The following is a 14,030-nucleotide window of genomic DNA, read 5'->3' as shown; positions in this document are numbered from 1 at the left end:
TCCCCCCCCAGTCATAAAAGTTTTTTTTTTTTTTTTTTTTTGAATACTAGAGATGATTTTATTCTTGCATGTCTATATAATCTCATCATCAAAAGTGTTGGGGGTAATTTAACATACAGTAAGACCCCGCTTAACGCTGTTTCGTTTAGCGCTGTTTCGGTTTAGCGCTCTTTTATTTCAACCCGGGGATTCCACGAAATCGCTCGCAGCATACGGGGATTCCCCGAAATATTATGCAGCGATAGGTTTCAAATACATATCCGAAAGAGTGTACTTGTATTTCTTGTTTGGTGCGATATTGTACAGACATATTTTGAAGGGGTAAATGTGGAAGATGTCGAAGAAATAATTCAAGAAGCAGCGGCTAGTCTTTCTAATGATGAGCTCAAGGAATTAACTGAACAAGAAGAAAACAAAAATGTTGACAGCAGTGGTTCAGAAGAAGAGCAAAAAGAACTTTCGATGGTGTTTGTAAAAAGGAGTTTGTCTACCATAACTGAAATAATGGATCAATTCATTGAAAATGATCTGAATTTTGATAGGAGCTCAAAAGTAAGGCATGGTGTTAGAGATGCTCTGTCCATTTATGAAGAACTTTTAAGAGAACAACGCAAAAGAAAAAGGCAAACAACATTAGATGCTTTTGTCACAAAAAGGCAGAACACTGAAAACGCGGAAGGCTAACTAAATATGACTGACTTAGAATTTTATTTGTTTTTTTAAGAATATTCGTTTTGTTTATTTATATTTTGTTTTTATTTTTGCAAGAAATAATAATGTGGTATTAATTTGGGCTTTAAGAAATAAATGTTTGGTTTTATTTTTATTAAAAAAACATACTTTTTAAATTTAATACCTAACCAATTTCCTAGCCATCTTCTTCTAACCCCAATATTTACATGTAAAGATAGCCTCGTTAAGCGCTGTTTCGCATTACGCTCTACTTTGATGGAACGTATCTCCCACATTAAGCGGGGTCTTACTGTATTTAAAAGTATTTTCAAAGCTCCTCTTTCCTATTCGACTAAGCTGTTAAACTATTTGTAAAATTCTGTTGAGGAAGAACTGCTTTTATTTATCATTTGTTGTTGAGAATTTTTTTAATGTACTTTTTGCTTGGGTCTAAGTACAGTCAACTGTACTTATACAGAAATTAAACTGATATTGTGCATAATGCTGCAAACGTAACATTTAATTTTTGTTAACAGTTGCTAATGACAATAATATATTAAGACTCTAATTAAAATTAGGATGCTTATTATTTGGCTTCACTAAGCTGCCAAATTTTAATTCAGATCTTCAAATTTTGAATAATTTTTTTCAACAAATTTGCTGTAATGATTCATCTTGAACCATCCAAGAAACTAAGGGTTTGGCCTTTAAAACCCTAAAATTAAAAAAGGTCATGAGTAAATGGCACTCTGAGATTATAATTCCAAAATGACCTTCCTACTTTATACCTTTTCTTCCAATATTTATATTACTAGTTTAATTGTCGAGCACATTTCAAGATATATATATATATATATCTTTGTACTTAAATGTATCATGACAAATATTCTTTAACATATGCAGCATTGCTGCTATGTACGCAAGGGTAATAAAGTAAGGTTAGGTAAGGGTCAGTACAATTATTAATATCTGTTTCCACTACCTATAAAACTTTTCTCATTTAGAAAACTTATTAACAAAATATCATGTTTAAGTTTTCATTTAGTAGATTTAGCAATAAATTTTATGATTCTTTTTAATCTAGTTTGACTACCATTAATAGTCATAATTATATTTGAAATCATACAAGAATATTGTGCAGAGACTGTTCTCACAATGTTTAGATGATTTTCATTGTATTTACAGAAATATTTTGCCAAAAATTTTTGGGTTTTAAATGTTCCATTTGATAACCCTTAATCTTCACTATCTTCCTACACTGTAATTCCTCCCTTTTCCCCCAAAATAAAGCCTTTTTTAATATGGAAATTGGTATTTTATCCCATTTCTCTTGGACAGCTTTCCAGAGTCCAAGGAGAATTATAGGTCAACATTTGGACAATTTGCTTTTAAAGAGTCCAAAAGGGCAAATATCTATGGATAATGCATCAGGAGATTTAGTAGGGATAATAATGAAGGGTATGCCCTTGATACCCGTTTCTTGTTCCATTTTTGCCAAGAAATTAAGGGTGGATTTTGATGTGTGGCTGCTTGCTTTGTCTTGATGCAGTTCTACCAATTGATGACACTGTGGGTAAAGAGAAAATATTTCATGTCTGAAAATAGTACATAAAATATGTTCCTGGTAATATGCGGTGTTGATCTTAAAATTTTTTTGCAGTGTCTTTATTTTTTATTGTTGTATAAAAAACCAGCAACGATCATAAATCCCTTTGAAAAACTTCCTTTAGGTTCTTTGAATCCTGAAGATTTTTTAATAGCAAAGCAAAGTCATTTAAAAAATGTGTGAATAACCTCTGTGTTTCCTCTTTTAAAGAATCTCAAAGCTTAATGTAATATATCAAAGATAAGAAAAGCATTTTATACATCAATATAGGTCAGTGAAGAACTGTGTTAATATTAATGAGCATTCATTTGAAATAGATAACATCATTTTTTAATTACATACCCTGTATTTCATTTAATGTTTTTTTTTAATATATATATCAAATATCCAGAAGCTGTGCCATCATTATATCCCTTCTATTTTAAATGAATTATCTTAAAGTATTTATCTGCAATCCCATTCTGATGAGATGCAATTTATGTGAAATTAGCATACAGACAATGTGTTGCATAAAAATTATACATTTCACTCATCATACTTATACTTTGCAATTTTTTAAATGTTTAATTTGCTATATCAGTTTATGAATGTATCTCAGTTAAAAAGATCAGCTATAACAATATAGTGCATACCATTTCACAACGTTAACTGTCAAAACTTAAACAGCTATGCTTCATTAATACTATCCCAGTTGATAAACTGCAACAGAGATAGCTACTGCTTTGGGTTTGGATTTTGCATGTCCTTTGATAATAGTAAGTCCACATGATGTTATTGTATGTGAATTTGGGATACATCAGTCTACTCTTTGGACTGTGTTGAGAAAAAAAATTGCATTTTAAGGCTTCCAAATTACAAAGCATGCAAGCACTGAAGCGTAGTGACTAGTTGCAATTTCTAAACTACTGCGTTTTCATGGATGAAGTTATGCAAGATGAACATTTTTGCAGTCAACTGCCACCTATTAAAGAAATGGCAATGTTACAAACTAAAAATTTAACATTTTCCCTTTACAATGACATATTAATTATAATTTTCTGTATGTAATTATAGAAAATGTTAAATTCAGTAATCGGATGTTTGTTTCCTGATAACACTATATAATAAAATTTATGAATTTTATTCTTTGTTCTTTCAGGTACAACCGAAAGCTTTCTTCCAACTGTTACAGTCACTGGAACAGTACGTGGTCGACCCATTAGACATTTTAGAATTGGTAGATGTAGAAAAACCATTGCGTGCATTAGATTTTTGCTATCAAATGGATCCTGACACTCTTTCAATGCTAGATGCTATCTCTCTGTGCATTACAGTCGTTGCATATGCTGCTGATTCACAGCGGGGGCATCAAATGCTTGTAAGATATTATTTCTTCTAGATATTTTTTATATGTTATTCTTATATTTTTTTTATATGTTTCACGTACAATAACATTAATCTTCTATGAGCTACTATTAATCCATATACTTTTATGTGTTTCTGTTATTTCCTTATATATTTATTCTGTCAGTAAAATTACACCATATAAGAGGAGAAATTAGAGAAAAATAAAAATTACTAGGCTGGTTCATGTTGTCTCACACTAATTTACTGTAAGTGTCAGCAGTGAAAGTAAAGTCACTAGCAAGAACTGAGCCAACGATTTATTATGAAAGATTTGTGGAGAGTGCCATAAGAAATAAACATTAAAATAAGTCATGAAAAAGAATTTATATTTAAAAATAGAGCAATGCACTTCATATGTATGAAGCAACTATATGCTTGAAGTGCGATAACAAGCCCGAGTCCTGCATTTTCAGCACCATAGGCTATTCACTACAGTTGTAGTTTCATATAAATTATGCACATTTATAAATTCAAAGCAAAATAAATCTTTACTTAGTTGTCACTTAAAAGAATAACTTAGCTGGCATCCTCCAAAAATCAGCAACTAAGGCTGTGTCATTATGTTTGAAGCCAGTTCTACATAACTTAGTGATAGTTATAATAGCTGATGAGGGTAGAATATGTCTAAGGCTTGAACATTTTATGAAGAAAAGTGAATGCAACAGATGACTGCCATAGCAGCCAACTTTCCTAATTTCTAATTGCGGCTGAAAGTCTCCCAGTAGGGTAATAATCGAGTGATTGATAAAGAATAATAGTATTATAAAAAATGGTGAGTGCAGCTCTTTTTTCTATGAAGCTTTTTAATGCATTTTTTATATTAAAAAATAGCTGCCTAAGACATGGAGCTTAACTGATCTTTTTAACGTTTTTGGAACGGATGGCCACTGTATTGTCAGTTGTGTTCCCTGTTTGAAAGGACAGTGTTGTCCACTTTAAATGGTCATGTTTTTTCCCCATTTCCAGGCTAAAAGATTGGGATGAAATGTCAAAGTTGATGTCCGTGGAGTCTTATCTCTTTCAAAGGCCTTTGTATTATATAAATTTTTCCTCGTTGAGGAAAAGCATCTAAAAGCCTAGTCACTAATCCCTACATTTTCCTTCTTTTTGTGTAAGAAGGTCACCCCACTGAGAATCCATTACACAACACACAAGGATCTTTGTTGCAGGAAGGGAGTGATTTCTTAAAGGGAGAAATCATTAAATTCAAGATTCTCATCCTCTTACAGCTGCCAACGCCCGTCCTCAAAAGGTTAAGATGCATCAATACACATTCAGTCAGCTTGTGTAGACAATATTGAAAGGCACATAGGAATGTGGACATACCTTAATGAGAGACAATAGGTTCTGTGATGTTTTCTAGTAGAATAATTGTTATCCATAGAACAAATAGTGTAGGGATGCTTTATATTATAGTTTTTACCACTACTTAAAAATTTGACTTTGTATGGGAAATCCAGATGTATTATGACAGCTTATTAGTAGTAAAAAACGTATGAGAATGCTAGAAACAGCCTGCTTTCGGATGAACCATTTACAGTACATTTAGTATTGTTACTAATTCAACAATATTTTTTTGGTTTAACCGCTTGTGCTATGACTAAACTTCACAGTTGTGGTGCCGTGCTCTACAATATAACAAGCGGTAAAGTGTCTCATTTACGCCGCTCCGCGTCTGCGAGTGCGAGAGCTGTAACTTGAGAAATAAACAATCTCGTTGATAGGCGACGTGTGCACCACATTATTTTCATTTTTGCGATAAATGCCTATCGACATGGTATTCACGTCGCTCGTGGTTTAAGACAAAAGCATCTCGACGTGCATGACATGTCTTTTTAGTGCAAGGGGTTAAGGAATTTCATTTCTTTTCTCCTCATTTTGTCAATAAAGCAAAAACTCTTTATTTGGCAAGTTTATCCCAGTTTGTCAAACTAGAATTTGCATGGCCAGCTTCCTTGATATAAATTATAATACAAATTCTGAAATCTGGATGTCCAGTATCCAGAATAATCTAATATCTGGATACCTAGAACGACAGCCAAAAAATAAAATAAAATAATAATAATAATAATAATAAAATAATATAAAAAAACCTAGGAATGGAGGATTAAAACACTTACTTCATCATCAAAAGCAATTAGGTGTGATGTAAATGGGATTTTTCTCTGAACTAAATGATATTCTTGTCTATCACATTCAGACACCTGCTGGCTAGAAAAGTGTCACCATGGGTAATCACAATACATTAATTGGTGGTGTATTGATGTTTTTCGTATTGTGTATTGATGTTTCAGTAAAGGGAGCCCCAATGTTGTCTGTGTACATATAATCTTTCTAGATTTAAATTGGTAATTCAAAATCGACGAAGTCCTGACGATTCTGGATCTTGGATTTTTTACTGTATAATACAGACAAAGAATTGCATTTGTTATTTTTAAATCTCTTAGTTTGGTATTAGTAACAGGCAGATTAAATTGGAAAGAAAAATTAAATATCTTATACTTTGCCATTTGGAAACAAACTGGCACATGAAGCTAAAAATATTTTATTTCTTTTAAATCACTGAGTTTGTTAATGAAATTCAAAAGACAAGTATCTTGTATTCTACTATCGCCTAGTTTTCTGATTAAATTTTTAAACTTATAATCTCACACTTTGTCGAGTGGAACACATTGCTCTTAAATTGCCAACTTTGTTAGTAAAAAATTCATTAAATTCACTCAAAATATGAAATAAATCAAAAACAAATTAACTCAAATCAAATCAAATCAAAACTCAAAATTTGGGTTTCGAGATGCACATGTATAGGTGAAGGACTATTTGTTTTCAAACTCAGAATATGAAACTAAATAACTCAAAATATGAGATGAATCGAAAACAATTTCAAAACTCAAAATTTGGGGTTCAAGGTGCACATGTGTAGATGAGGGACTATTTTGTTTTCAAATCTGAGTGGTTGTAGGTGTCACCATTTTTCCACAATGTGAGGAATGTACGTACAGATTTTTCATTATTTACTAAAAAGAATTGTCAAAAATTTCCAGTTTTTAATATTTTTGAAGGAATTTTTCCTAAAAATGAACAATTTAGGTGTTATTTGTATGTAACTTTTTTCACTTCCAAATTTGAGTAATTATTGCTTCCGTGTTAGGAATAATTCAGTTATTTAAAATCAAGCATAGAAAAATTATTATCATATGAATGTTGAAAGATTTAGAAAAAAAAATCTCAAACTACAAATTAACATTTGGACATTTTAACATTTGAAATTGTTAAAATGTTCTTCATATGCTGAGTTATATATGAAGCTCATGGAAGGAAGTGACACCAAATATTATCAGTAATCATTAAGACACAATAACACGCCGAATAAATACTAATTAAGAAGTCAAACAACAAAAATCAGCGTTATATTCACAAAATTTTCACAGGACTAGTTTCGATGGTTTTACCGAACCATCATCTTCAGCTGCAAAACCGCAAATGAACAAGATAGGAAATAATGATTAGATAAGATAAGAAAGCCTGGACAAGAATAAGCAAGTGGCGCCATCTGTTGGCGAAACCAGAACTAAAACATAATTTCTCTAAAAGCCGAAGGCAAATTTGGATTGGAATTAGGATCGTTAACTAGAACAGAAAGATTTTTATGAATGTGAAATGCCTCTAGAAAATCCAGTTCTCCAATGGAAGATGTTTTTTGAATAATTTTGGCAGCAGAAAAATTGAAAGTGTGATTTTCGGACCAACAATGTTGAGCAACAGAAGACTTCTGTGTTTCCTTTTTTCTAACATATGCCTCATGTTCTTTGACGCGAAATTTTAAGGCTCTCTTAGTTTGACCAATGTAAATTAAACCACACTGGCAAGGAATCCTATAAATACCCCAGGAATTCATATCCGGAATGAGGTCCTTGAGTATAGAAGTTGGAATTTTATTGATGGGAGAATAAACAACCCGAAAGTTAAATTTCTGCAAAATATGTGCAACTTTATAGCTAATTGATGGAAAAAAGGGAATGACAACAGAATTTTTATAATCTCCTAAAATAAGAGTGTGGCTTTTAGTGTGTTGAGATGACAATTTTTTAACTGCTTGATTAATAATGTTGGGTGAAAAGCCCCTGTCAATAGTTACTGCTTTTAAATAATTTAGTTCTTCATCAAGGGCTAGTTTGGAGGAGCAAACTTGAATAGCACGGAAAACATAGGAATAAAATGAAGCTAACTTTTGTTTAGGCGGATGACATGATTTAAAGTGTGGTGGAAGGCAGACCAATGAAAGTTTACGGTAAACTGTAGTACTGAAGCTGGATGTGTTACGTGTGACCAGAATATCGAGAAACGGAAGAGAATTGCAAGTCTCAAGTTCAAAAGTGAACTAATTAGCAGGATCAATAGAATTCATTGTTGAAAGAACTTTATTTAAATCATCTTTATTACCTTCAAACAGGGTAAAAGTATCGTCTACGTAGCGGAACCATGCTGGGAAGTTTAAAGTTTCAAACAATTTTGATTCATAATAATGCATGTAGATATCAGCCAGGATGGGACTGAGAAGGCTTCCCATGGCTAATTCCTCAGTTTGCTTGTAATATTTATTTTGGAAAACAAAATGTGTTTGTTTCAAACAGAGTTGAGTGAGAGAAATTAGCTCATCAATTTCGATGCAAGAGAAATGAAATTCGCGAAGTCTGGTTTCTAGACATCTTAATGCACCCTCCACTGGGACATTGGTGAATAACGATTTTACATCAAAAGAAACCATGAGTAAATTACTAGGAGAAATGTTTTTAACCTTTTTTACAAACTCTATTGAATTTTTTATGGTGTAAATGTTATTGTCTAATAGAGTGGAAAATCTAGAAACTAAATATTTAGCTAATGGATACGAGGCAGTACCTAAATTTGATACAATAGGGCGGAAAGGAATACCACTTTTATGAATTTTGGGAAGAGCATATAATCTGGCACAATTTGCAACAGATGGGATAAGCGAATGTTTTAAGTTGCTTGAAATGATTTGCGAAGATTTGATCGCAGTTTTTATTTTGGATAACTCCGAAGGTGAAGGATCTTTAGGGATCGGATTATATGGTCCTTCGTTTAAGAGTTTAGTGACACCATCGATCTAAGTGTTCTCATCCATGACGACTATCTGGCCACCTTTGTCGGCCTTTGAAATGATAATATCCGGGTTAGAATGAATTTCGCGCATTGTAGCTCTTTCTCTCGCAGTTAGATTTGGTTTCAAAGGTTTATTATTGAATTTCACATTATGAGCAATAAGATGCCTAATCATTTCTTTCTGTGAATCTGAAACTTTACTGAACTTGAAAGCTTTTTCGATAGGAGCCAAAATCTTTGGAATCGAGGGTTTACAGGTTTGTGAGAAGTTAAAATTATATTTTAGAATTCTCTCTTGTTCTTCTGAAAGACTAACATTAGAAATATTAACTACTGGCTTGATGTTTACAATGGGAAGATTTTTTGAGCTACTTGAACTGGAAGACTGTAAAAGAAGTTTTTCGAATTTAACTGCAAGGGTGTTTTTATGACGGATAACTGCATTCTCCGTTCTAGACCAAGACTTTTGTTCAAGGGCAGTGAATTTTGGATAGGATTTAGCGAGTTCCAGATGAAGCTTATAGAGTTCATGTTCAATTTTGGACAATTGTTGACGTGTATCCCTTATCACGGACCGAAGTAAGGCAAGCTTGCAATTTAACAGAATTCTTGAAACGCGACTCGAAGGTTTTTGATTAGATTTGATTTGAATAAAATTGGGGATCAATTTTTTACATTTGCATTTAAGTAAAAAGTCAAGATGATTCAGGAATTTTTGCCGTTTCAGGCGTAATTTAGTGAAACGATTAACGGATGAAGGCATGATAAACAATGCAGAAAATCAAACTAAATTAACTGAGCATAAACTAATAGCATAAACATAATTAAATTAACTTAAATAATAAAGTACACACAATACAGCAGAAAAATCCCTCACTGAAATGAATAGAAAACAAAACGTTTGTAAGAAAAATGCATGAAGTCAGACAAGCAAAGCACAATATCCAAATGTACAAAACATAAACATAACTTGAACGTGGTGTGGCCGCCATTTTGTGATTGTAGGAGTTTCGGTGAGTACATTTTTGCAACTTTCAAGTTGTTTTCTTGGAGGCTTTTAAGTAACTAGAGATTGCAAAAAAATTTTCAGTGAAATATGAATGCAATATCAAGTCCAAAATATATATGTTCCATATCTAGACCTTTGGACCACTAGTCCAATTAGTAAATAAATATATTGTTACTTTTTTTTTTCTGACACCAGTTGTTACGTTATTTTCTTCTTTCATGTTACATTTAAGAGGTTCGTGAGGATTTGGAGTGAATAACGACGACACTTAATGAAGTATCGAAACACACTTTATTGAGCCAATATTAATCAGGGCAGCTCCAAAATCACGTTTTACAGTCATCGAAGAACTACTATAAACACGCTGGAACAATACGCGACATAGCCTTCAGGTTATCAGGCTACCACGGTGCAGGTAGCTTTACTGCAAAGCACCAGATTACAGCTCCAACTCTGCTTGGTCGTTCTCGGAACTCCACGTACTCTCGAGACTCTCCACGCTACAACTCGTGATGCACTTGACGATACACAGAGCACAGCTCCCGACTCTTCGGCTCAGTCGTTCTCGGAGTTCAACACGCTCTTTCGACGATGCACTAACTGCAATACACTAAGAGACTCCTTCGGTGTGCTCGACGACCTACTCGGCACTCGCTGCCCCACTGTCAACTCGATCGACTCCACACAGATTGCCTAACTCGAGACTAACTATTTCGCACTCTAGACGAGGCACACGCACTAACTGACTGCGGACTAGCAGGGTTTATATAGCTTTCGGCTTGTGTTCGAGAACGTTCTGGGCTAAACCAGTAAGAATTTGTTCCAGAAGGTTCTCCATTCGTCCATGGAATATCACCAATTTTGTCACCAAATGTGGCAACCTTGCCTTCCCTTGCCATTTTATGGCAACCCTAAAACTACTTTGCGGGGAAGCTATCTTACCGTGCCTTGAGATTTCGTAACATTATAAATGAAATTTAAATAGCAAGAAAAATTCCCCATCCTGCTTATAAAGGATAGGAATGGAGAATATTATACTCAGCAAAAAAAGGCTAGGTATGTCATAAATGCCATTTTTCTCCCCAACCAACTGAGGTTCTTTGCAGGCATGTCACTTTCAAACACCTACTGGCTAGCAAGGGGCCAGGTGGCTAGTGACAATTAATGCTGACTATGAATTGATTGACATATTAATGCTGATTATGAATGATAAATTTTGTCCTTGAGAGGGTTTGCATTTTTCTGTCTAACCTAAACTCTAAGAGTAGCCCCAATGTTGCTATGTCATCATGTCATTTTACTAGATTACCCTTTTGTCCTGAATGGTACACATAAGTACCACTGATATTTAAAAATACCTGCATTTCATATTTAACATTTAAACTAAACAAAAAGTGTACCACTACCGTATTTTAAGTACCACAACATCACTGCAGTGTATATCACCATGCAGATTTCACAAATGTAAGTTATGTTTGTTAATAAACCAATGAATGCCTGTATTATATATTTTATAGTAAATTTGTATAAGAATAAACTTGATTTTATACATAATTTTATTCTGTAATACTTATAATACGTTTAGAAAAGAAATAGAATATCAGATATGTAAGAATTAATTAGAGTTTAGAAATTATTTATCTTTTTGTTTATCTGGTGTATATATATATATGTGATGTATCAGCTTTAGTCGTAGCTTAAATAATCAGACGATAAGTTTAAAAAACAGGATCCATTTATTATTATTCAGGAGAAATAGCAGTTGCAAAAATCAGATATCCGGAGTAAATAAAAAGAATTACTAATAACTTTTTGTATGAAATTTACTGCATCGTGACATTTAAGAAAAAGCCGCGATGTTCCTTTTGCGAATCCTTTTATAGCCTCTGGAAAGGCGGAGCTTCCAAGAAATGACGTCAGCCTCGTCAGCCAATCCAGTTCGCTTTAAATATTTCCAGAACATTCTATAACTGTACGTGTAGAAAAGGTGGGAAAAACAACTTGACTACGGGGCTGTGGATTTAATTCCACGTACTTTCAAATAAGAGAACATCGCCATTAAAAATGAAAAGAACATACAGTTAGAATTTTAAGTGTATTCTTGAATATGGAATTTCATGATTACATACATATATATATATATATATATATATATACACACACACACACACACCAGCCAGTATTATTACTGGTACATATGTGTATCACTTTTTATTACAGGTACATCTGTGTACATTATTACCGGTACATATGTGTACCATAATTTAGGCAAATTATTGTTACAGAGAATAAATTATCTAGCTTTGGGTACATACATGGCCAACCACAATCCCCTACGAAAAAACAATGCAAAAAATAACAAAACTACAATGAGTAACCGTAGTCAAACAAACAAATTGCTTTTGTCTGAAAATCTATTATTCATATTCAGGGATAAAAGGGTCTAAAATTCAGAAATTATTTCTCAAATCTGAAATTGCCATAATTTCAGGTATTGGACTTTGTACTGTGTCAGATAAAATACTCAGTTTTTTTTATAATTGAAGATGAAATTTGTGGAATAGAATTGTTAAAACAAATGGAGCCTTTGATGTCAGTTTCCTCTCCTAACTCTTATAATGCAGCTCTTATAATTTGTATGTAAAATATCTTCCATTTATCCATTGTGTGTTTATATGCACTGTACAATTTTTGTGCTGCATTCCTGTGTGTATTTTAGTAGTTCCTGATGTATGAATAATCTTCGTTTGCCAAATTATAACACTGGTCGTGCTTGATTTATCAAATATGGTTTCAAATCTAGCCCCCCCCCACGTCCAGTTTTATAAGGCATGTTTTTGATAAAGTGCATACTTTCCATTTATTAATATTTGTTAATTTGTTCTTAACTTTATTTTTATCTATTATTTTTTTCTTTTTATCCATGCCCACCAGCAGGTGGTAAAATCATTGAACACTTGTTGTTCAAACCAGTTTACATCACGATGAGTAGGCTGGCTGTATAGTTGTTTTCATGGTTTTCCCTCAGATAACTTGAATATAAACCTTAAAAGGACCTCCATGAAGGTATCCCTCCTTGTTATATGTTTTGAAATAATTTGAATAATCGAATCCAGGTCTTTTTACCAGTAATTTCCTTTTTTATTAATAATTATTAAAAATATTATTTCAGTATCTCAAATGAGCAATAGTAATTAATAAAATATATATCTTTTAACCACAACACAGCATTTTATATTAATAACTATACCAAGTTACTTTATTTTTGTGCATGTTGATCAGTTTTTTAATTTTTGTTCTTTAGACTATTCTTGAGGCTGTGCTTCCCTTCTATTTGCGGCACTTGCAGAATCTCACTATGAAGAAGGAAACTCCTGGTGGTTCCCGATCTGAGCTCAGCATGATTCATAGCATTTCCATTTGCATGAAAACTCTCATTAGCAATTGTGAAGCTCTTGCCAGGTGAAGTTTCTTCATTTGTAATTTTTTCATATTTATTCTTCAAAATTTGTGTGGAATAAATGACAGTAAACAGTTTAATATTTAATTGTTGATTGAAAAAAAAGTTGCTCGGAATAATACTTGTAACAAAATTGTTAAAATAATAATAATTGTTAAATCGTAATAATTGCAGTACATTTCAAAGTAATGGTTATTAGAATGCAGTATTAAAAATGAGTTAAAGGTACAGCAATATAATCTAATTTTTTATTGATACAGTTGAATTCCAAGAAACCTTGGAATCGGGTTGCATGAATTAGAGAATTTAATGGATTTAGTGGAATTAGAGAATTTAGTCGTCATATCCTTCTGAGTTTTGTTTAAATTTATCTCTTTCTCATTTTTACGTTAAATCTGCATTGTGTGCACATAAATAGCTATTAAAACATAGAATACAAAAATATTAAATTTTAAATACAATTATGTATAAAGATTGTCAAGGGCAAAATGGGTATTTTATAATTTTTTCATCAAAAGTACAAATAAATAAATATATTGCCTTCAAAAAAGTGTGCAACAAAATTTTCACTGAATTCAATCCCTAAGCTTTATCAAATATGGTTCTGCCATTATGTTTTGTGCACATGCAGTTGGATTGATAATGCTAATAGCAGTTAAAAAAAGTGCTAGAGTTGAAAATCTGGACTAATAAATTGTCTGGTACTGTTCTGTTATCAGGACTTGAGTCGTCACCAAATGTTTTACTAAACTCACTGAGAGATTGGTTCA

At 32.7% G+C, this 14,030-nt stretch overlaps 1 protein-coding gene across 4 annotated transcripts in view; it reads left to right on the top strand.

Moving 5' to 3' along the window:
- unc80 (unc80, NALCN channel complex subunit) overlaps positions 1-14,030 on the top strand; it is a 249,409-nt gene that overhangs the window by 161,750 nt on the left and 73,629 nt on the right. For all 4 annotated transcript variants that reach the window (XM_085816189.1, XM_085816190.1, XM_085816191.1 and 1 more), the window contains exons 47-48: positions 3,417-3,635; positions 13,105-13,262. In XM_085816189.1, the coding sequence (XP_085672315.1) occupies positions 3,417-3,635; positions 13,105-13,262 (377 nt within the window). The remainder of the gene's footprint in view (positions 1-3,416; positions 3,636-13,104; positions 13,263-14,030) is intronic.

This window comes from Stegodyphus dumicola, chromosome 4 (genome assembly GCF_044657685.1).
Source record: "Stegodyphus dumicola isolate Sdum_Otavi_A_Nest chromosome 4, ASM4465768v1".
Lineage (NCBI taxonomy): Eukaryota > Metazoa > Arthropoda > Arachnida > Araneae > Eresidae > Stegodyphus > Stegodyphus dumicola.
Note: the sequence above shows the minus strand (reverse complement) of the source record. Positions and strands in the feature narration are given on the sequence as shown.